Genomic DNA, 25,064 nt, shown 5'->3' on the forward strand with positions numbered 1-25,064 from the left:
TTAGACTAACTTCAACTTCGACGTCTCCTTAAAGGTCACATGTCACGGCCATTTTCACTGATCATAGTTCCATCGTTGAGGTCGACTAGAATAGATACCGTGCAATGTTCCGAACTCACGTTGGTTTCTCAGCGTCTCTGTAAAGTCTGTGTATTCACTCTCTCCACTAAACGGCTTGCCCCAGCTCTCCCCCCCCCCCCCCCCTCCCTGTGAGCCCAGTGTGCTCCGATTGGTCGGGACCAGTCGGGACGTTGTGAATCGCGCTGAGCTCCGTGGAGGTGTGGTTTCCTTGTTTAGCGAAACACGGCCAAACTCACCCTGAGCACACACAAAGTCACAGCCGAAGTAAAAACAATAAGTGTGGCTTGATGATGAGAAAGAAACAGGTTGATGAACGCTGTGAGGATGGGTCTGAGAGAGGATGGGTCTGAGAGAGGATGGGTCTGAGAGAGGATCTGAGAGAGGATGGGTCTGAGAGAGGACGGGTCTGAGAGAGAGAGGATGGGTCTGCAGAGAGGATGGGTCTGAGTGAGGATGGGTCTGAGAGAGGATGGGTCTGAGAGAGGATGGGTCTGAGAGAGGATGGGTCTGAGAGAGAGAGGATGGGTCTGCAGAGAGGATGGGTCTGAGAGAGGATGGGTCTGAGAGAGGATGGGTCTGAGAGAGGATGGGTCTGAGAGAGGATGGGTCTGAGAGAGAGGATGGGTCTGAGAGAGGACGGGTCTGAGAGAGGATGGGTCTGAGAGAGGATGGGTCTGAGAGAGGATGGGTCTGAGAGAGGATGGGTCTGAGAGAGGACGGGTCTGAGAGAGAGAGGATGGGTCTGCAGAGAGGATGGGTCTGAGAGAGGATGGGTCTGAGAGAGGATGGGTCTGAGAGAGGATGGGTCTGAGAGAGGATGGGTCTGAGAGAGAGGATGGGTCTGAGAGAGGACGGGTCTGAGAGAGGATGGGTCTGAGAGAGGATGGGTCTGAGAGAGGATGGGTCTGAGAGAGGATGGGTCTGAGAGAGAGGATGGGTCTGAGAGAGGACGGGTCTGAGAGAGGATGGGTCAGAGAGAGGATGGGTCTGAGAGAGGATGGGTCTGAGAGAGGATGGGTCTGAGAGAGGATGGGTCTGAGAGAGGATGGGTCTGAGAGAGGATGGGTCTGAGAGAGGATGGGTCTGAGAGAGGATGGGTCTGAGAGAGGGAGGAGAGATCAGCTGAGCTGCACTGAGTGTGTGAGGAAGTCGTGGATTGGTCAATTTGGACCAATCAGCGGGGGCTTAACGTAACGGCTCCACGGATTGGTCCATTTAGTTCCGGGTAACGCATGACATCATGATGTCCCCGGAAGAATCAGATGGACAGTGACGTGTCTCCAACGAGGCGTTCTGGGAGGTCTTCTCGGAGTCAGAGCTCTACTCGCTGCAGAGCGCACTTTGAGGGTTTGACTCTGCAGACGCTCACATGCAGAAACACCTTCATCACACGAGGGGACGGGCGATAACCGGAAGAGCACGACATGGGCCCTTTAAGAAGAACGTTTGTTGGAAACCGTCCCACCGTCGCTTCCTATTGACTGTATTGCCATTATGGTTCAAATACATATCTTTAGTACTTCTGTTGACCCAGGGCTCTGCAGCCTTTCTGACCAAAGCAGCCATTTCTCCCCTTTTCCACCAATTGTTTCGTCTGGAGCCGCAACACATATTTGATGGCGTATAAAGTTGTATTTATTGTTACATCATCGACAAAAACTACAGTTGTTTTGCATTTATTATTTATTACCTTAGAAAACTGTTCACCTCTAATAATAAACAAAGAAAGGAGAATAACAAGAAACACAGGCCTACTTTACAATGAGTCAACACGGCTCTGGGGAGTCCTCTGCACATTTGAAGAAATGAATATAATTAAAATGGACCCACTTTGAAATAAATCCAACCTGGAGCTGCACCCCAACCAGAGTCAGGTGCTTGGATGACCCTTTTTAATTTTTAATTTTGTAGCACTTTGAGTTTTGTTTACGCAAATGAAAAGTGCGCTTATAAATAAAATATATTATTATTATTATTATTATTATTATTATTATTATGACTGAAGGTCGTCCGCTGACTTCCTCTCCGTGTGTTCCTCGATACCTAAAGGCTGCAGCACCTTCTCTCTACAGGTCAGACCTCCCGGTGAGCCAGCATCCTTTGCTGTGAGAGCAGAACTAAACCGTGTTCCTCCGGTACTTTTCTTTGATGTGTCCATAGTTCGCTCGTCGAGCCGGGGTTCGGGTTATTCGCCCGGCGCGGGACCGCAACAAGATGCGACGCATATTTGAGTTGACCTCATTAAAACCGTTTTTTATTTATGTGTCACCTCAAAATACAAGATACGAAACATTTTCAACCGTGCAGCAAAATATAAAGAGTCCTGCAAATACTTTTATTTGATTTCCTTCTTATTTTCGTCTGAGCTCAAGGGAGCCGCGCAGAGGGCGTAAAGGGCCGCGGGTCGCCGACCCCGCCTCAAACATACATTCGCTATTTTCTTGAGATACAATATGTATTGTTGCTGGAACTCTTTATACTTTTATACCTTAAAATGTGTAATTCACGGTTCCTACTGGAGCATCATTCTTTATAGCGTGTTTGGGACATTTGAATGCTGAGCAGCCTTCCTTTTTTATTTGAAAAAGCATAATAGGCACCATCACATTGTGTCCTTGTGTTTAGAAAGAGAACACCATTTGTGTAGCTTCTGATTTTAAATTGGTTTCTGCCAGAGAGCGCAATCATGTATCCACCAAATGCATTTTGACCCTTGTATGTGCTAAAACTGTGGGGGGGCGCCAAATATCGCAGGGGGGCGCCAAATATCGCAGGGGGGGGCGCCAAAGATCGCAGGGGGGGGGGGCGCCAAAGATCGCAGAGGGGGGCGCCAAAGATCGCAGAGGGGGGCGCCAAAGATCGCAGAGGGGGGCGCCAAAGATCGCAGGGGGGGGGCGCCAAAGATCGCAGGGGGGGCGCCAAAGATCGCAGGGGGGCACCAAAGATCGCAGGGGGACGCCAAAGATCGCAGGGGGGGGGGGCGCCAAAGATCGCAGGGGGGGCGCCAAAGATCGCAGGGGGGGGGGGGGGGCGCCAAAGATCGCAGGGGGGGGGCGCCAAATATCGCAGGGGGGCGCCAAAGATCGCAGGGGGGTGCCAAAGATCGCAGAGGGGGTTGATTTGAGGCAAAATATTATATTTAGACTTTTTCTTTTCTTTTCTTTTTTTTTACATATAATTGTAACTCAATACATGTTTGTCACTAAAAGCCTTGTCTCTACATTACAATACAATATAACAAATAATTGATTAATTAATTTGAATACAAATTCAAGTTAGTATTAAAGGCATAAAAAACAGAAATGTATAATTCTTTCTTTGATAGAATTGTTTCTTCTGCCCGTAAAGTGTCCAAACCGGGCTTTTCTGGAAAAGCGCATTTTTAAAGCATAGTCGTTGTCCATGCCGGCTTCAGTTGGATTATATGTCAGTTGCTCCGATCAGATCGGTCTCCTCCATTTTGTAGATTGTTTACGACTTTTGAATCCACATAAACACATCGGCAAAATCCGGTTTACGTTGAGCACGTGTTTCAACAGTTTAATCCCTTTGTGAATTGTTTCCACTTCCGCCGTCCTTTAGTTTCTTCATTCAGCGGGAATCCAGAGGAATGAATCCTGAGTCCAATAACCATCAAAGTCGCTCCAACAGCTCCTTGATTACGCTTTCATCCTCCTTTAACAACACACTCCACATTCATCCAGTTTGTGACAATAGTTGTAGCATTTTGAGACTTTTAAACTTTAATTGTGTGTGTGTGTGGGGGGGGGGGCGGCGCAACTTCCAGCAGGAGTCATGTGGGGGGCTCTTGGGTAAAGAGGTTGGGCACCCCCGTGTTAAAACATACTTACTCACCAAATCCGTAGAGGTAATGAAAATGTTTAATTCGTCCATATATTTACCAGCAGCCTCGAGATGCACATTATCCTCAGATGAAGAACATATTTCAGGATGACCCCCAACCATCTGTCCGGTCCGCCTCGTTCAGACAGGAAGTGATGGCAGCACTTCCTGTCTGAACGCCAGCCTCGATGTTCTCCATATTGAAAACGTCGGCATCGAACCGCCTCGTTCCTCTGAGGAAACAAATCCAGCAGAAACCTGGAGGACGAGGAGCTGAGATCCAACTCAATAAATCACCCAGACAGGATCCTGGAGGCAGAGAGGCGGTTATGATATTCATCCTGATGCAAAGACAACACAACGACACAACAACACAACATGCAAACACATCACACAACAATCATTAATAACTCATTTTAGTGACTGAGAAACGGTTTCTCACAGCGTGTGCGCGTTTAACTTTTTCTCCGTCTTTATTTAGCTTTTTTTGCAACGTGTTTTTTCCCTCAGTTCATCGTTTCATTGCATGGAACGAGAAGGAAAGTTCCGTCTTTATTCCACGCCAGCAGCAGCTCTTCGTACATCCCTTTATTCTGCAGAATAATCTCGTTCCCTTTCCTCCTTTCCATGAACTCGTCCTCAGCGACAGAGAAGCAGCTGAAAGTCAATACGGCACCGACGCATTAAAGCTGCCGACACTTTGATCATCTCTGCCCTTCAACACACGCACGCACGCGCGCACACACACACACAGAGACACACACACACACACACACACAGAGACACACACACAGGCACACAGACACACACACACACACACACACACACACACACAGAGAGAGAGACACACACACACACCACACACACACACACACACACCGCACACACACACACAGAGACACACACACACATCACACAGACACACGCACGCACACACTCACTCACTCACTCTCACAGAGACACAGACACACAGACACACACGTGCGCACACACACGCACACACTCACACACGCACACACTCACACACTCACTCACTCCACAATTAGAGCCAATGAAGTCCTGATCGATGAGGGAGGCTCACGTTGTCCAATGAGAACCTGAGGACAGAGGTCACGGGGTCAAACGGGACGAACACACTGAGAGGAATGCAGAGCGTAACTTAGACCAACAGCTGAGGAGAGGAAGACGCATCGAGACGCTTCAGGTCCACTTCACACGTGCTGGGAGTTCACCTGGAGACTGGAGTTCATCTGGAGACTGGAGTTCATCTGGAGACTGGAGGACGTGTGGCGACGGATTGGACTTATTTAATTGAACACAGTGACCTGCAGTGGAAAGGAAGAGGCCAAAGTGATATCTCTGTCTGTCTATAGATCACGTTCAGGTTCCTCTCAACGACTGACGACATTTCTCCTGAACTTCAAATACAAATATTGTCATTTATAAACATTTCTTTGTTTCCAGATGCAAATAAACCACGTTCACATAGATGTGTGTGTGTGTGTGTGTGTGTGTGTGTGTGTGTGTGTGTGTGTGTGTGTGTGTGTGTGTGTGTGTGTGTGTGTGTGTGTGTGTGTGTGTGTGTGTGTGTGTGTGTGTGTGTGTGTGTGTGTGTGTGTGTGTGTGTGTGTGTGTGTGTGTGTGTGTGTGTGTGTGTGTGTGTGTGTGTGTGTGTGTGTGTGTGTGTGTGTGTGTGTGTGTGTGTGTGTGTGTGTGTGTGTGTGTGTGTGTGTGTGTGTGTGTGTGTTCTTCAGGTGTGACCAGTGTCGGCTCTGCTATCACTTCGGGTGTTTGGACCCCCCCCTGAAGAAATCCCCCAAACAGACGGGGTACGGCTGGATCTGCCAGGACTGTGACACGTCTTCCTCCAAGGTGTGTGTGTGTGTGTGTGTTTTAATGGTGGATATATTTGTTTAAATGTAGCTGTTGTTCTGTCTCTGCTCTGAAGCACTTTGGCTGCAGCTCTGCTTTAACATCCACAGGGTCCGCTGACCTAACCAAACCATCGGTACTGAATGACTTGTCTTATTAGGCTCGTAAACATAAATACATGATAGTATTCACTCTCGGGGATCAAAGTCAACTTTCATAATCATTTATTTCTATGCATTGTTGTTGAGAACATCGTTGGAATGATTTTAAGTGTGGAAGGACATCGTGTGACTTTCGATGTGAAACAGGGAACTGTTGCCTTCGGGAGAAGAGAGGCAGTGGAGAGAAAGAGAAGCGGCCAGTTTAGTTTGATGGGTCACAGTGTGTGTTCATTGTTGAGGACCGCCAGCAGAAAACAGATGCTTCCAACGGCACCTGAACGCCCCGGCCATCTTTTCTCCGAGATCAATAATAGTCCAGACAGCTTCCTGAACGATTGGGCTGAAAATTCGATGACTCAGATCAATCAGATTCTTGGGGATATTTTGCGTAAAATATCTTAAAAGATCTGACAATTAAAGCAAATGCTTCGATAATTAGACCTGAAAACAGACTGAGCCGTAATCAGGGAGTAAATACAAATAAAAGCAGTTTAAAAAGAGAGCCTCCGCCTGCGGGGTCTTCTCTTCTCCTCTGTCTGCAGACCTTGATATGAAGGTGTATGAGACGGTAAACGAGCTGACCTTTTAAAGAAAATAGATCCTTTAAAGCAGGATTTAATCGTCATGGAGATAAAAACGGAGCCCGCTCAAAGTGTTTAAGTCGTCCTGTTTTGGTTCAGCCTGTTTCCATGAATCACACTAGAGGAGTGCCTCGGTCTGAATGAAGAGGCGTGCTCTGAGAGTCCTGCTGAGTCTGCTCTGAAGGACGCTCAGCAGAGCAGGAGGACACGCGGCACCACGGCCACAAACCTGCAGTCATCAGGAAGCTTAGAGCCGTCTCTAGATGCTAAGCGCTCCCCGTGTAAACACCTGTACCAATCAAAGAGGTCTTCAGACGCACTCAGGGCGAGGTTCCTCAAGTGTGAGTGCGTGGAAATGACTTCCAGGGAATTCATCGCTTGGCATGTTCTCTAGGAATCAGGCGCACGTGAGTGAAACCTGCAATGAGGCCAGGAAACACGTCCAGCATCAGAACCTGAACATCTGCCTCCTTGCATCCATGCATTTTAGGTGGAGGGTTCAATCCACTCTCATGAACTCACATCCTTCCTCTTAGTCTCACACCCTTCCTCTTAGTCTCACACCCTTCCTCTTAGTCTCACACCCTTCCTCTTAGTCTCTGCTTCAGAGTGGAAACCAGTGCGTGTACGCAGATGTCAGCGACCTGGCGTCTCTTAGGGTTCGGGTTGCCACTCCCCATTGGTCCGGACTGGGACTGGGACTTGTGGCCCTTTCGGTTTTAAGTTCCTCTTGGCTGAGCTTCTTTTTCGTCCCCCAAAAAAAGAGGAAAGCTTCAGGAATGTCCTCGTCTTAGATTGTCTAGAGTGTTGTGTTGAGACCAGTGGTTTTCAAACTGTGGGGCGCGACCCCTGGTGGGTCGCGGAGGTACTGCAGGGGGGTCGCGGGAAGATTTTTTTTATTTTATTAATTTCTCCTTTTAGCTTCGTGAAGCACTTTGAGATGACGTTGTTTTTAAAGTGCACCTATATACATCAAATGTATTGTTATTATTATTCAATTGTAAACAAACACTGCTCGAAAACATCTCATTGGTCAGAGAGCTGTGGGCTAACGCTGCCTTTTGCAACACCCTACTTGTGAGAGAGGCTGTTCTGCTGTTGCTGCCGTCTAAACGAAACACAGATCAAAGCTGAACATTGAGAATGAACTGAGGGGCGGTCTCTAAACAGCAGGCCCGCTCTGAGAGGACCTGCGAGGGACAGCAAGCACGCAAGTCACTGAGAGGCTAGTGTGGAATAGGAATGGAAAGTGATGTGATCGTTTGCAACCTGCAGTAGAAATAGAAGTTAATATATTTTCCTTAAAGAAATTTGAATTTAGAAATCTACTACTCCGGGAAGAAGGCCTGCTAGTTTTAATTAGGCCAAATTAATTCACAGTATTACAAGCACTTTAGTTCATGTGTAATCCATAATAAAATATACAATGATAGTTGGATTTTCTTATTATTAGCACAGAAAATGTAATGTTTTTACAACAATATACAATTAACCCTACCAATATAGATGGGACCCGGGCTGGGGGGTCCCGACTGAAAAAGTTTGGGAACCTCTGGTTTAGACGATGGACATCAGAACAGTTTTTAGGGTTCGGGTCTGGTCCCAAACCAAATCCCATTACTGATCATCTGCCATTATGTTACTCGTGTCTGAAACCTGGTGCCCTCTCTATTAGGGTTGCCAGAAACTGACCATGATCAACATCGATTATTCGCTTCCTCCAAGTTTACAGTAAAACAAACTGGTGGTGTGACCAATGGCCATTTACAATTATTAATACTATTACTATTATTAGCATATATATATTTATATATATTTTGGTTGAAACTAAGCCAGAAAAAAAACTAAAAACATCAATAATAAAATGAATAAAATAAAAATAAAATCGATTTTTAAAAATAATATTCGATTATGGAGACTGTAGCGAATAATCGAATAATCGCTGGCATCCCTACTCTCTATTCCCACTTCAATCAGAAAGCATTATACGTCTTCATTCACCTGTTATTCTTGTTGCTTGAATACCTTCTTTTACAAAACATCTCATAAGCACACTCTTTGAAACTCTTTTAAATAGATTATTGGCACGTCTTGTTCTGCCGTCATGTTCAGTCACGGAGAGAAATCAACGACTTTATTTTAATTCCTGGGACGTTTCAGAGCCACGAACAGTTCTCCATGACTCCTGCTTCCCGCCCACTGTTGGAATATTTCTCCGCGGTGCTCTTTCCGATCTGGGACTTGGACGTGTGGCCCTTTCAGTTTTAAGGTCCTTCAAACCGAGGTTCTTTCGCCCCCAAAAAACGAGCGAAGCTTCAGGAATGTCCTCGTCTTAGATTGTCTCGAGTTTTGTGTTTAGACGGTAGACATCAGAACCGTTTTTAGGGTTCGGGTCGTGTCCCGTTACAGAGGATCACCTGCACATATTCAGTATGTACTCATATCTGAAGCCCGATCCCCTCTTCCTCCTGATCCCCTCTTCTTCCTGATCCCCTCTTCCTCTTGATCCCCTCTTCCCCCTGATCCCCTCTTCCTCCTGATCCCCTCTTCCTCCTGATCCCCTCTTCCTCCTGATCCCCTCTTCCTCCTGATCCCCTCTTCCCCCTGATCCCCTCTTCCTCTTGATCCCCTCTTCCTCTTGATCCCCTCTTCCCCCTGATCCCCTCTTCCTCCTGATCCCTCTTCCTCCTGATCCCCTCTTCCTCTTGATCCCCTCTTCCCCCTGATCCCCTCTTCCTCCTGATCCCCTCTTCCTCCTGATCCCCTCTTCTTCCTGATCCCCTCTTCCTCTTGATCCCCTCTTCCCCCTGATCCCCTCTTCCCCCTGATCCCCTCTTCCTCCTGATCCCCTCTTCTTCCTCCTGATCCCCTCTTCCTCTTGATCCCCTCTTCCCCCTGATCCCCTCTTCCTCCTGATCCCCTCTTCCTCCTGATCCCCTCTTCCTCCTGATCCCCTCTTCTTCCTCCTCGTCTCATCAGAAAGACTTTACTCACGTGTTCTTCTTGCTGCTGTCGACCTTTAGCAGTGAAGACAAACCCCCCCTCCTCGTTCTGCCTCCTCGAACACTTTTCATTCCCCCCGGAGCTCCCTCTGAAGTGTCTCTCCCTCCCCCGCCTGCCTCCCACTTGTTAACATCAAACTGGAGACCCTCCCCCCCGGCTCTCTCCCCCCCAGCAGCAACATGTCTCTACTGACAGCGGAACAATGTTTGCTGAGACGAATCTCTGTGAACGCTTTCCTGCGGCGTTCAGAAGCAAAGCGTTCAGACCTGTTCATGAGAGATGTTCAAAGACACTGGACAGGGGGGGAGTCCCTGATTCAGTCAATCAAAGTACTGATTAATGTCGATATCAATACAGGCAATTAGCATTATCCAATCATGTCGCATCGCCACTCAACTATCTATGAACTTCGTGATAAGCTCGAAAATAAACAAAAACAATTAAAGAAGATTTCAAGTCTCAATGGAGGACTCCAACACAGTCCCCCATCTCGAGGAAAACCCTTTTTAAATAAACATTGTTACATTTTATTCAGCTGAGGCTTCTTTCCAAAGAAACTGCACGACACAGAGAGAAGGAAACACGTTCAGAACATTTCTCCACTTCCTGTTAGACCTCAAAACCAATTGAATGGGACTCTGGGGGATATTTGTGAAGTTACTTTATGGGTCTTTTCACTGACTGAAATTCTGCAGAAGAGTGTGTGAGAGACACTGGCATTTTAGCCTCTGCAGACCATTTACATGCACTAATACCTTTAGAACACGCTACAGGAGTTCGAACACAGGGATTTTAGCCCCTGCAGACCATTTACATGCACTAAAACCTATAGAACACGCTGCAGGACAGGGAACACAGGGATTTTAGCCTCTGCAGACCATTTACATGCACTAAAAACCTATAGAACACGCTACAGGAGTTGGAACACAGGGATTTTAGCCTCTGCAGACCATTTACATGCACTAATACCTATAGAACACGCTACAGGAGTTCGAACACAGGGATTTTAGCCTCTGCAGACCATTTACATGCACTAAAACCTATAGAACACACTGCAGGACAGGGAACACAGGGATTTTAGCCTCTGCAGACCATTTACATGCACTAAAACCTATAGAACACGCTACAGGAGTTCGAACACAGGGATTTTAGCCCCTGCAGACCATTTACATGCACTAAAACCTATAGAACACGCTGCAGGACAGGGAACACAAGGATTTTAGCCTCTGCAGACCATTTACATGCACTAAAAACCTATAGAACACGCTACAGGAGTTGGAACACAGGGATTTTAGCCTCTGCAGACCATTTACATGCACTAAAACCTATAGAACATGCTGCAGGACAGGGAACACAGGGATTTTAGCCTCTGTAGACCATTTACATGCACTAATACCTATAGAACATGCTACAGGAGTTCGAACACTGGGATTTTAGCCTCTGCAGACCATTTACATGCACTAAAACCTATAGAACATGCTGCAGGACAGGAAACACAGGGATTTTAGCCTCTGCAGACCATTTACATGCACTAATACCTATAGAACATGCTACAGGAGTTCGAACACTGGGATTTTAGCCTCTGCAGACCATTTACATGCACTAAAACCTATAGAACACGCTACAGGAGAGGGAACGGCACAGAAAGCATGAATAGGGACTCTTTAAATATTACTTAGAGGAGCTTGGGATTGAAGATTGGGGCGGTGGTGGCGAAGTCGATAGGGACTTGGCTTGGCAACTGGAAGGTCACCAGTTCAGGTCCCGGCAAGACCAAGTGCTACCGAGGTGTCCCTGAGCAAGGCACCGTTCCCCGGGCGCTGTTCAAAATGGCAGCCCACTGCTCCTAACACTAGGATGGGTCAAATGCAGAGAAACAATTTCCCCACGGGGATTAATAAAGTATATCCAATCCAATCCAAGATGTCTGTGCCAAACCGACGCTATGTTACATATGACAATAAAGCCTTTAAAGTATAACACCTGAGTCGGCCATTGAAGTTCAACATAACGCTTTAAAGCAGGATTTAACCATCGCCTCTGAGTTCCTCCGTACATGTACCAGGCGTGTTTGAGCATCACGACACGTGTTGCTCTCATGTTTGCAGGTCTTGCTTTTTTCGAGGCGTTCAGAGTTTGACATTTCTGATCATCGGGGCGTTCAGACCTTTCTCTGCGAGCCTCCGAGAGAGAGAGGAGATAATTGACGGCACTGAGGGCGTCTAAAAGCACTCTGAGATGAGAGCTGTATTTAAGAAACTTTTATTATCTGCTTCCAAATGCCAAGTCATGCTCCGTGTCTGCCTTCCGGGGGGCGCTCTCTGAAAGGCCAGCAGTAAGTGCAGGGAATATGACAGAATTTCACCTGCCGGCTGGGACGCAGGGAGAGGGATTATAATATATATATGCATTAGTGGGAGTTCTCCGCTCAGCTCGTGTCTGAGAGGACGGGGAGCCAGGCTGACCTCCGTTTATTTTAACGTCTGTTGAACATGAGACTCTTCTGTGCCGGAGTCTCAAAGGTCGCAGTAAACGGTGAAGAAGAAGTACTCTGATCGTGTACTTGTATATACCGCAGTGTAGAAGTACTGTGTTGCATAGAGGACAGATGTGCATTTCAAAAAGTATCATTTAAATAAAAGGAAATATTGAAACAAGCATTTTGAGTTAAAGTAGAAGTCAGTGGTGTAGTGGACACATCCAGGTGGACACATCCAGGTGGACACATCCAGGTGTACACATCCAGGTGTACACACCCAGGTGGACACATCCAGGTGGACACACCCAGGTGGACACATCCAGGTGGACACACCCAGGTGGACACACCCAGGTGGACACATCCAGGTGGACACATCCAGGTGGACACACCCAGGTGGACACACCCAGGTGGACACATCCAGGTGGACACATCCAGGTGGACACAACCAGGTGGACACATCCAGGTGGACACATCCAGGTGGACACACCCAGGTGGACACACCCAGGTGGACACATCCAGGTGGACACAACCAGGTGGACAGACTCAGGTGGACACACCCAGGTGGACAGACTCAGAGACGTCATCGCTCTGAGACTTCGGTAAACTCTTCATCATCGCTCTGAGACTTCGGTAGACTCTTCATCATCGCTCTGAGACTTCAGTAGACTCTTCATCACCGCTCTGAGGCTTCAGTAGACTCTTCATCATCGCTCTGAGACTTCAGTAGACTCTTCATCATCGCTCTGAGACTTCAGTATACTCTTCATCATCGCTCTGAGACTTCAGTAGACTCTTCATCACCGCTCTGAGACTTCAGTAGACTCTTCATCATCGCTCTGAGGCTTCAGTAGACTCGTCATCATCGCTCTGTGTTTCTGCAGCGCTCAGATAAACCTGGGGCGTTCTGAATCGATTGGAGCGTTGCAGAGTCCGTTGTGTTGACGCCTCAGCCTTTAATTCAGAGCTTTATTTACAGCAGCACATCTGGATCTGAGACGTTGTGTTCAAAGTCCCCGCTGAGTGTGGGAGTTTCTGCTTTCCACTCATCAAAAGGAAAGGAAAGGAAACTGTTGACAAAACGTCCGTTAAGCTCTAATTCTCCTCACTCCCTCTGCAGCCCACTCTGTGCATTCAAAGTTACTCCATGACCCAAAGCAGTGCTGGGAAGAAGACTTGTGTACTTTAATATAAGTACTTATACCACGCTGTACTCTGTTACAAGTGAAAGCGCTCTGTTTCTGTATTCTCAGTTTCTTCAAGGTGTTTTCTCTGCCGTCTGTTTATCAGCGTGTTTTTTTCGCGTCACTGTCGACGGTTCATCGGAGGAAGATTTCCAGGGAGCGCCATCAATCAGATTCTGCGTCACCTGACCTGTGAACGACTGAAATTAAATGACGCTAATGAACGTGATGAAGCTTCACACTCTGCTGCCTCGCTGTGTCCTGAACATTAGAGAGCAACGGGCCTCATCACTCACCGGCGCTCGGAGGCACCGGCTGTGTCTCTGTGCACAAATGTAACACAACATAACGTGTTATTCTCTTAACGACGTATGTTCATCACTACGGAACACTTCGGCTCCTATTGGCTAGCGCTCCAACACATTGTACCTGATAGGCGAAGGGGCGGGACATCCCTAAGCGGTTGACCAATCACAACAGAGCCGGCCAGCTGACCAATCAGAGCAGCTCTGGTTTCAGACAGAGGGTGAAAAGAACATTAAAGCACGGAGACAGTTCCTAATTTCCTAATTATGATAATAACAAAATGTGTAGTTTCTCATTTTCTTATTATGCTTACATTTGGTATATTTAAATGTATTTTAAATAGTTTTAAATACGCTGTTGCTATAGTTCTTCCAACGATATTCCTCCAGCCGTGTGTTATACGTTATTCACCAAAGCAACATCGCTACATTTGGAAAGAAGCCTTCAGTGTTGTTCGAGCGTTTTCAGAATAAAATAATGAATACGTGGAATTAATTAATTTGATCTGAGTCGACTCTCGTGCCCTCGTCCTCTCGCTGCCGTTTTGAACACGCTGAAGTTCAATGTGATTTAATTCTTAAAAAGTCTCTCCTTAAACTGTTGGATAATCGTTATTGATTTTTAATAGATGTCTTGTTGTTTTCTTGTTGATTTTTTGTTGATTTTTTAGTTGATTTTTTTAGTTGATTTTGAATTGATCTTGTGAACATTAAAGCGTGGAGACATGTCCTCATATCTCATGTTCTTATTATACTTACATTTGGTGTATTAACACGTCTTGGAAACAAGCTTATACAATGTCTCCCTCGTGATAGCCCCGTCCCGTCTGCTTCTCGCTGAAGTTTAAGCCGTTTATTGTGATTGAAGACGAGCAGCGGCTAAACTCTGAGGGTCGGACGCGAGGAGAGCAAATCGATTGAGAGGAGGCCCTTCATCACTTTAACAAGGAGCCCAAGACCCTCGCAGGGGCCAATTTGTGGATAAACAGGAGCGTGTGCGATGGTGCCTTTGGCCCCCGGAGATCCATTCTCTCGTTATAATGATCCCGTGAGCGACTCTGCGGACCCTCGCTCTGTTTTATGGCCGTAAACGGTGAAGCTGACGCGGTTTTTTGTATCGCTCTTCGTTAAGAAATAAGAAAAGAATCCCAGAAGCCCCGCTTCCTGCTGCGTGGGCAGGAAGGGGCGAGAGACTAATATCCAGAAGACACTTTATTTTGCATTTCTGCCTGTGAACTGTTCCTAAAGGGCTCGTTGCTGGGTAGGGGTCTTCGTCAGGACGGACCAATAGATAGACGGGAAGAGACCGATGTGTGTGTCTACGTGATTTCCTTCTCCTTAACGATCAGGGAATGAAGTCAACGCGACAACAGAAGTTTGATTTCTGCTTATCGTTACTTTCTTACCGTTTAATATCTGAACCCGATCCGTTCTGTTCGTCTTGGTTTGTTTCAGTTTGACTTTTTCAAACTGTTGAACCTGAAATACACGAATAGCATCGTAGAAGTCGTTCTTTAATTATTCAGACTTCTGGAGAAAAATCATCTGAAAGAATATTGTTTTTTCTGAAATCTCCCCCGAAACGTTTTTCAGAAAAAGTTTTAAAAAGTTCTTAATTTATTCTTAGAATTCAGAAATAAATAATATTTTTTTTTTTCCGAAATCTCAGAATTATGACTTTATTATTATAAATCTGTATTCTGCAAATAAAAAGAAAGAATCAGTGACTCTCAGAATAATATATGATTTCCCTGAACATCTCAGAAGTGCTCGTTGGTCTCTCCGAGCCCTCGGCCTGTTTGCGAGGCTCTGCTCCATCCTAAAGGCTCCGGATGGAGAACAGCAAACATGTATATCCTCCTCCTCTTCCTCCTCCTCCTCTTCTTCTTCTGTGGTTTTCTGCTGCTTCTGAATTGTACCTCTGATTCAATCACGCGTCGCCCGTCTCGCCTCACAAACATGGAAATACGTTTCTGAGAGCGAGACGTTACAGAACGCCCTTCATCATAAAGGGAATGGGACCTGCAAATATGCTCAGTCATGAAGTGTGTGTGTGTGTGTGTGTGTGTGTGTGTGTGTGTGTGTGTGTGTGTGTGTGTGTGTGTGTGTGTGTGTGTGTGTGTGTGTGTGTGTGTGTGTGTGTGTGTGTGTGTGTGTGTGTGTGTGTGTGTGTGTGTGTGTGTGTGTGTGTGTGTGTGTGTGTGTGTGTGTGTGTGTGTGTGTGTGTGTGTGTGTGTGTGTGTGTGTGTGTGTGTGTGTGTGTGTGTGTGTGTGTGTGTGTGTGTGTGTGTGTGTGTGTGTGTGTGTGTGTGGTGCAGTGCGTAACGTAGCCTAATGAAGCTGCTGTTTATGACCCTCTGCCACCTCTGTCATCTACACACACGCGCACACACACACACACACGCACACACACACACTCAGCAGTATGTGCTTCTACCTACCAAACGTAGCATCATCCTTAGAAGATAAACTGCATTAATATGTATTTTTTTAGAGGAGAAATTTGATTATTTTTGTTTTAATCAAATTATTAAAAAAATTCTAACACAATTTAACTGAGTAGAATTTATTCTTATTTATTTTTTCTATTTGAATTTCAATTTGTTTTTATTTTGTATTGAGAGAGAGAGAGAGAGAGAAACCCGTCTCACTCGTTAACGGATCATTATGTGACGAATGCCGTGTGTGTGTGTGTGTGTGTGTGTGTGTGTGTGTGTGTGTGTGTGTGTGTGTGTGTGTGTGTGTGTGTGTGTGTGTGTGTGTGTGTGTGTGTGTGTGTGTGTGTGTGTGTGTGTGTGTGTGTGTGTGTGTGTGTGTGTGTGTGTGTGTGTGTGTGTGTGTGTGTGTGTGTGTGTGTGTGTGTGTGTGTGTGTGTGTGTGTGTGTGTTCTCAGGGGGTTTAATGGTGTACGCAGCAGGACGTAAAGCTGGACCCTTCGTCTTTGTCCCCACCCTCGTCTTCATCACATGACAGCTCTGCGCTGCCCTTTAGAAAAGCACACCCCCCTCCTCTAACGTGAAGAAAGGAAAGTGCATTTCATTATCGTCGAGCCTGAGGAAGAGCAGCGGGGGAAACGAGCCCTCCTCTTCCTCCTCGGGGGCTGATGGAGATGTGTATGCCACGGCAGGCCCGTCACTCTGAATGAAACAAACGCCACACATTTAAAACACGCTGCAGGTTTGAACTCTTTTCTAAACGCAGATTTCAGCCCAAAGGAATAATAGTTGTCTCTGTTTTGATCCGTCTGGATGTGAAAGCTTTAAAACATGGAGCACCTCATCGTCTTCGTTTATATAAAAGCTGCTTAGAGACATGTAGAAAATATCCGTCTCACTCCGGAGCGTTGGCAGAGAGGGTTCACGATGGCTCGTCTTCCCTGTAGGCTGTTCATGTCTCTAAAAGTAATGTAAGAATCCAGATCATGTTACGCTGTGGATCTATAGAGCCGCTCAGCATCGTTTAAGCTGGTTCTTTAGGGCTTCTGGATATGCAAGATGTGCTGGAGTGTCGCTAAACATCCAGAACAAACGCACTGACGAACTGACTGACCAACGGGACGTCTTCCGTGCGGCCTGAGACCGATCAGAGCTCAGAGAGAGAGTATAGCTCAGCTGAGATCTGCCCCTTCCACCGAGGTCTTCAAACCGGCCTTAAGACCCTCTTCTTTCGGCGGGCCTTCCAATAAACGTTGAGCACGGTACACCTGGAGTACTGCCATTTTTATCGCTATCTCCGACTTTTATTTTTGTACTCTATTTTATATTTTATTTCTTATTATTATTACAATTATTTGTTTAATCTCTCAAAGTGTATCAGTATCCCTTGTTGTGAAGCACTTCGAGATTTGTCTTGGCAGATGAGAAGCGCTATATAAATTAAATATATTATTATTATTATTATTATAGCGGCTAAATTGAAACCAAATCAACAACAACATCTGTCTGTAGGATGTTTATGTGCGTTTGCATATGCAGTGAAACAATGGGGCATGTCTTAATATCTTTCTCAAGAGTGTGAGGAGACCAGAACCAGAGCTCAACAGAGAATGAGATGCGGTCGAAGCGAGTCTAAGCGAGTCTAAGCGAGTCTAAGCGAGTCTAAGCAAAGCGACTCTGACCGGTCCGTTCGAAGTGGAGATATGTGACGGCTTGCTGATGCGTTTCCTAGATTGTAAATGAGATAATATGTTGCAGCTTTTTCTGATGCATCAAAGCGGAGATGAAGTCCGAGAGTCCACAGGGACGTCATCGTCACATAGGAGTCTTCCTCGAGAGTGTGTGGAGGCCAGAACCAGAGCGAAGAGAGAGTGAGCTTTGGTCTGTGTGTGGCATACCGCCCACCCTCCCGATTTCCTCCCGGAGTCATATTTATCCCGCATTTCTGACTAAATCTGATTTGAACATAACGCACCAAATGTTACCGTTTCCACTCGGACTTCAATACAGCTACACCATTGTTTGGTTTCCATGGTAACGTGTCTCTTTAGTAGCGCGAGCAAATGAAAGTCTGGGAGGGTCTTCAGGAGGACGACAGGACCCTCTGCTCACTGCTCTCCGGTGAAACACACGGCCCACACATCGTTCCTTCCTCCCGACGACAAACCTCCGTGCAGCCTGCTTCGGTTCAACCACAGTATTTAGTTTTCTTATGCGCCGGTTCTTCTGACATGTTTGCAACTGTTTCTTTCTGGTTAGCGGCTGACACACAGAACAACGTAACACATAAACACATCTAAAGGCCCTGACACACCAACCCGATGTTGGGAGTCAGAGGCTGTCGGGCATTCGCGGCGCCGTAGTCAGGTTGGTGTGTCCCGCACCGTCGACCGTGACACGCCTTATTTGGACTGCCAGACCCGATGCATGGCCGATTCAACATGTTGAATCGGCCATGCATCGGGTCTGGCAGTCGGACCAAATAATCACTCTGATTGGCTGTTCAGCTAGCGAATCAGTGCATGAGAAGCGGAGCGGAAGTGAGGGACGTAAAAACAAAGGATGTAAGAAGGCACACACAGACTGCTATTCATTTTCATCTCATCATGGCGATCTGGAATGATGCAAACGAAGACCTGCTCATCACCTTGATCCAGGAGAGGCCAGCTCTGTATGATATTACGGAGAAAAGACACTCTTCTTCTTCTCTGTCTTCCGGTTGTTGCCTCTTTTGAATGACGAATACACACTACCGCCGCCTGCTGGTAAGGAGAGTTATTGCCACTCACGCACTGAAGTCGGTGCGGTGTGTTCCCGTGCGACACATGGCCAAAACGCAGGAGAACACGGCCAGGCAACAGCCGACTTCAGCGTCAGCTAGTCCTCTGGTGACTGCTTGGTGTGTCAGGGCCTTAAGCTTTCTTATTGGTCGTAATTTACATGCATACATTTGAATGGTGTGACAATGTCCTATTTGAAAGAGGAGATTCCTGGCTTTCTAATGATATCAGGATTGTTATTGTTCTCGAAATATTAAGCAAAATATGTCACATTATATAACGACTGTCACCGAGTCATCGTTTTGAGAGAAAGGCCTTCAAAGTTTCCTCTCCTCTGGATCGATCTGATTGGTTATTAGCAAATGATCAAAGTAGTAACGGAGGGAAGATATTTTCATTTGGATTACTGGTCTGGTGGTGTGTGTGTGTGTGTGTGTGTGTGTGTGTGTGTGTGTGTGTGTGTGTGTGTGTGTGTGTGTGTGTGTGTGTGTGTGTGTGTGTGTGTGTGTGTGTGTGTGTGTGTGTGTGTGTGTGTGTGTGTGTGTGTGTGTGTGTGTGTGTGTGTGTGTGTGTGTGTGTGTGTGTGTGTGTGTGTGTGTGTGTGTGTGTGTGTGTGTGTGTGTGTGTGTGTGTGTGTGTGTGTGTGTGTGTGTGTGTGTGTGTGTGTGTGTGTGTGTGTGTGTGTGTGTGTGTGTGTGTGTGTGTGTGTGTTCTCAATTTGCCGAAACAAGTTTAATATTCTGAAAGCCAAGACTTTGTTTATTTGAAACCAGATGAAATCGAACTGTAACGGACCCTGCCGTGTTATCTATGATTGCTAAACTCTTACCTTCATAATGTCAGCTGAGGGAGGGGGGGGGGCGGCGCTGAGGAACAGCAGAGTGGAGTGAGAGCTGCCATCTTCCCTTCACACGCTTCAAACATGCCTGTTGCTAAGGAGATTGAATATAACAATCACAAATAACAAAATATACACAGCTAGATCAGATGGCGTTTTAGATGCGACGTTAGAGTCGAGGGGAGTTATTGAGACGGGGTGTGTGCCGCGGCATCGGCCCCCCGCTTCCGGCGCCCTTGGTCTGAGTCGACACCAAAGCAACTCTAACACCTGTCTGCAGGACGTTGTCATGGTTTGCTCACGCAGTCACTCCATCGTGAATATCTTGATATCTTTCTGAAGAGTTCAAAGACCCAAACCAGAGACAGGAAGTTGGTCTACATTGAGGCTAAATGAACCCTGACCTGTCTCTGATGGACGTGGACAGGCAATAGATCTGCTGACGCATGTCCCGGATGTTATAAGGCCATAAGCGTCGGAACATGTCGTGTTAGCAGCTCGGTGCCCTTAAGCGGCAGCGAGTCAGCAAATGCATCTTTTAAATATCCTCCCAAAGTTTTTTAATTGCCGCCTCGGATATTTCAGAGCAGATTGAAAATGCCACGCAGTGACGGACCGCTCTCCAACAGTCACTTCCTCCCCAAACAACTCTTAAGAGGCTCCACTCTGACACCAACATGACTAACCGCTCGCACACTTTAAAGAGTGCTGCAGGCACCATTTCTGCAGACTCACGCCATCAGGCTGACTGTAAGGCCAGATACACGAGGAGGGGGAGGCAATCTGAGGAAGGGTGAGGAGGAAGGGGATCTGAAGGAGGCTGCGGTCAAATATCAGTATGTAGTGTCTCTACTTTAAAGAGTCCTCTCCTGCTGATGTTCAGGTGTATATCAGTATGTAGTGTCTCTACTTTAAAGAGTCCTCTCCTGCTGATGTTCAGGTGTATATCAGTCTGTAGTGTCTCTACTTTAAAGAGTCCTCTCCTGCTGATGTTCAGGTGTATATCAGTGTGTAGTGTCTCTACTTTAAAGAGTCCTCTCCTGCTGATGTTCAGGTGTATATCAGTATGTAGTGTCTCTACTTTAAAGAGTCCTCTCCTGCTGATGTTCAGGTGTATATCAGTATGTAGTGTCTCTACTTTAAAGAGTCCTCTCCTGCTGATGTTCAGGTGTATATCAGTATGTAGTGTCTCTACTTTAAAGAGTCCTCTCCTGCTGATGTTCAGGTGTATATCAGTATGTAGTGTCTCTACTTTAAAGAGTCCTCTCCTGCTGATGTTCAGGTGTATATCAGTATGTAGTGTCTCTACTTTAAAGAGTCCTCTCCTGAACCACGCTCTGTATATATAAAGGTGTCACTCGGCTCTCCAGGACCTCGGCACTAAATCCCCTCCCAGTTTTTATGAGATAGTTAGCATGCGCCCCCTCCCCCCCCGTCTTGTTTCCCATTTAAGCGCTGACTTGCCCTCCGATAACGGATGGCGCCACAAGTAATTGGAAAATTGGCAGGCTTGTCAGGGAGATTTGGTGGATGGCAGCAGAGCAGCCGGAGCTGGGGTTCACGAGGTGTCTCCTCTCCCAGATTTATCCCCGGCCGAGGATCCAGAGTTCAGGAAGAAGTGGAGAGGGTTTCCATCAGCTCTGGAGACAAGGTTCCTGTTCCTCCGCAGATAAAACACGAGCCGTCCTGGACGTTAACCCTAACCCTAATTTACTGCTTCTGCACGAGCCCTAACAAGAGTTCAGTGATTTACACACGCTCTCAGACAGGAAGTGCATCTTACGGCTCGCGTTAAACTTCCCTCTGCATTATCAAACGCTGGTTTACATGATCCACGCACGTGTGTTATTTATATACACGCTCAGCAGTGATGTACCTGAACGCGTTCAATGAACGATCGTTCATGAACGCGTTCATATTTTGGGCGAACGTGAACTGAACGTACTGTATTTCCGCTCGTTGAACGTAATTGAGAACGCGTTCATTCTCAGCGCTGTATAACGGCGTTCAAAAGTGCGTTCATTCTCAGCACTGTATTATAACGGCGTTCAAAAGTGTGCCAGATTTCATGCCTTTCAGCCGAAAACCCAGTTAAAACACACCGTAAACAGGCTTCAAAATAATGCGGAAAACCACCCAATCTGGCAACAGCAAGCTGCCTGTGACGCGTACGCGCCTGTCACCCCTGGCTGTCGCACTAAAATATAAATATACTAAATATATCAGACTCCTCACAACAAACAATGTGGAACCGCGGAACCGGCGAGCATTGAATGAATGAATGAATTAGTATGGACGAAGCCGAGAGCAGCTGCAGCAGCACTCGCTCAGAGTGAGACTCTACGGCAGTGGTGGGGAACCTCCGGCCTCCGGCCGTATACGGCCCGCGAGACAATTTGGTACGGCCCTCGAGGTAATTTATAAACACACGCAAAAAATAAAAAAATGAAAGAAATCTAGACCGCAAAAAAATTAAACAAGCGAGTACCTGTTTTTCCTGGCCAAGGTCAGGGTCCTTGAACACAACACGAGCCTAACGTGTCATCACGTGGTATATGTCTCGACTGACAGCAGGGGTGCAGTTCTGACGGAGAGCACCAGAACGCCACTCCAGCACTTCAGAAATTGCAGTACCGATAAGTCCGTACACATGCCGCAGTTTCTGCGTGTCTGTGTCTTTAGTTGAAAGCCCAGTGGCGATCTGCTCATCTGTCATACTGATCAGACAGTCAATAACTGTGTTGTTATCATTAGCATCTGGTTAGCTAGCTATGCTAACGAATATAAGAAGCTTTTTCTACAACCAGTGAGGTAAAGGCACATCTTTATATGATCATTATAGTTATAAAAAAATAAGAGAATAAAGTAAACAGGTATAAAATACTATATGACAGTTATTAATAAAGAAGAATAGGCCTACAGTTTGAAAGGGGAGTGATTTGTCAAATATCCATAAATTAAAAGAAAATCTGCTGACAGTTGTGTTTGGGTGTTGAGAGATGTGTCCATAGATCTCCTAATGTTGCTCTCATAGTGCAACAAATCTTGCCAGGGGAGCATGCCCCCCGGACCCCCCTAGAGGAGGTTAGGTCCCCCCCACTTAAATCATGTTCACATGGATAGGAAACTAAATACATGTCCACACATCTTGTGTCCATAAATTATCTTTCTGTGTTGGTGGTCACGCCGCACCCTGCACGTGCATGCATACGCGAGTCATGGTGAGATATCTGGATTAAGAGGTTGCTTTTTCTTTGCACAGAATGAAATGAATGAGCTGTGATTTTAGTTTTTTTAAGCAGAGGTCAATAACTTGTACGGCCCTCTGAGGATATTGTAAAAATTGAAATGGCCCATTAACATCCAGGAGACAAATAATAGCTCGCAGCAACGTATTGAAAAAATAACTATGAACTATAAATTAGTTCATTTTTGAAACCATGAACTTTAGTTCAACATTTTGAATTATGAACTATGAACTGAACTAGTTCATTTTAAAATGTGTGAACTGTGAACTGAACTAGTTCATGTAGAAAGTGAACTTTCCCAACACTGACGCTCAGACAGGAAGTGCATCTTCACTTAGGACGGCTTTGAAACTCCCTTTTAAACAACAATTAATTGTCAATATTCGATAGCTTCTTAAAGATGTATATTTTTGACAGAATTTGGAACCAACAATAATAATGCATTTTATTTATATCGGCGCCTTTCAAGGCTCTCGTGGTCGCCGTACTCAAAACAAAAACAAAACACCAGCAGAACAACAAGACAATGAAACCAGCAAGAGCAGAGGATGGGTCATGTGATCGGGCTGGATTTATTTTTAATTTTATGAAAAAGTATGAGATTTGTGTTTACAGTCTATCAGCATATTTATTTTCCCCTATGCCAACACATAATAATAAAACATTACATTACATCACATTTAGCTGACGCTTTTATCCAAAGCGACTCACAATAAGTGCGTTCGACCAGGAAGACACAGCCTTGAAGAAAACAGAATCATAAAGTACATCAGGTTTCAAAGAGCCAATCATTTCAAGTGCTCCTCGACTGGCTTTAGAGGAGCCAGTCCTTTGTTAGTATATAAGTGCTTTGTTAGTAGTTCTATCCTCGAGGTGGAGTCGAAGGAGATGAGTTTCAGTCTGGAAGGTGTGTGAGCTTTCTGCTGTCCTGATGTCAATGGGAGCTCGTTCCACCATCTTGGAGCCAGGACAGCAAACCCACGTGTTCCTGCTGATGGAACTTGGGTCCCCCTCGCAGCGAGGGTGCAGCGAGTCGTCTGGCTGATGCAGAGCGGAGTGCACGTGCATCACTGGAAAACACTGGATTTACAACGCGAAAAAGTACCAAATTGGGATCAATAAAGTACATATCTATCTATCCATCCATCCATCCATCCATCCATCTATCTATCTATCTATCTATCCATCCATCCATCTATCTATCTATCTATCCATCCATCCATCTATCTATCTATCCATCTATCTATCTATCTATCTATCCATCTATCTATCTATCCATCCATCCATCCATCTATCTATCCATCCATCCATCCATCTATCTATCCATCCATCCATCTATCCATCTATACTACCTAGATTAGGGACCTACCTACCTACCTACCTACCTTCCTCACGGCTCACACGTGTGTTTGGTTTTTATATATAACGAATGAGATATAGCCGATATATTTAAATAGATAATTAGATCTTCACAGTCCAGGCTGCAGCTCCCCCTGCTGGCCAGAGATCCTCACAGTCCAGGCTGCAGCTCCCCCTGCTGGCCAGAGATCCTCACAGTCCAGGCTGCAGCTCCCCCTGCTGGCCAGAGATCCTCACAGTCCAGGCTGCAGCTCCCCCTGCTGGCCAGAGATCCTCACAGTCCCGGCTGCAGCTCCCCCTGCTGGCCAGAGATCCTCACAGTCCAGGCTGCAGCTCCCCCTGCTGGCCAGAGATCCTCACAGTCCAGGCTGCAGCTCCCCCTGCTGGCCAGAGATCCTCACAGTCCAGGCTGCAGCTCCCCCTGCTGGCCATAGATCCTCACAGTCCAGGCTGCAGCTCCCCCTGCTGGCCATAGATCCTAACAGTCCAGGCTGCAGCTCCCCCTGCTGGCCATAGATCCTCACAGTCCAGGCTGCAGCTCCCCCTGCTGGCCATAGATCCTCACAGTCCAGGCTGCAGCTCCCCCTGCTGGCCATAGATCCTCACAGTCCAGGCTGCAGCTCCCCCTGCTGGCCATAGATCCTCACAGTCCAGGCTGCAGCTCCCCCTGCTGGCCATAGATCCTCACAGTCCAGGCTGCAGCTCCCCCTGCTGGCCATAGATCCTCACAGTCCAGGCTGCAGCTCCCCCTGCTGGCCATAGATCCTCACAGTCCAGGCTGCAGCTCCCCCTGCTGGCCATAGATCCTCACAGTCCAGGCTGCAGCTCCCCCTGCTGGCCATAGATCCTCACAGTCCAGGCTGCAGCTCCCCCTGCTGGCCATAGATCCTCACAGTCC

At 46.7% G+C, this 25,064-nt stretch overlaps 1 protein-coding gene across 1 annotated transcript in view; it reads left to right on the forward strand.

Annotated features, from left to right (window-relative positions):
• Positions 1-25,064, forward strand: part of LOC117443644 (PHD finger protein 14-like) — a 70,819-nt gene that overhangs the window by 39,922 nt on the left and 5,833 nt on the right. The window contains exon 7 of the mRNA XM_034079549.2: positions 5,679-5,796. Within this exon, the coding sequence (XP_033935440.1) occupies positions 5,679-5,796 (118 nt within the window). The remainder of the gene's footprint in view (positions 1-5,678; positions 5,797-25,064) is intronic.

This window comes from Pseudochaenichthys georgianus, unplaced genomic scaffold (genome assembly GCF_902827115.2).
Source record: "Pseudochaenichthys georgianus unplaced genomic scaffold, fPseGeo1.2 scaffold_650_arrow_ctg1, whole genome shotgun sequence".
Classification (NCBI taxonomy): Eukaryota; Metazoa; Chordata; class Actinopteri; order Perciformes; family Channichthyidae; genus Pseudochaenichthys; species Pseudochaenichthys georgianus.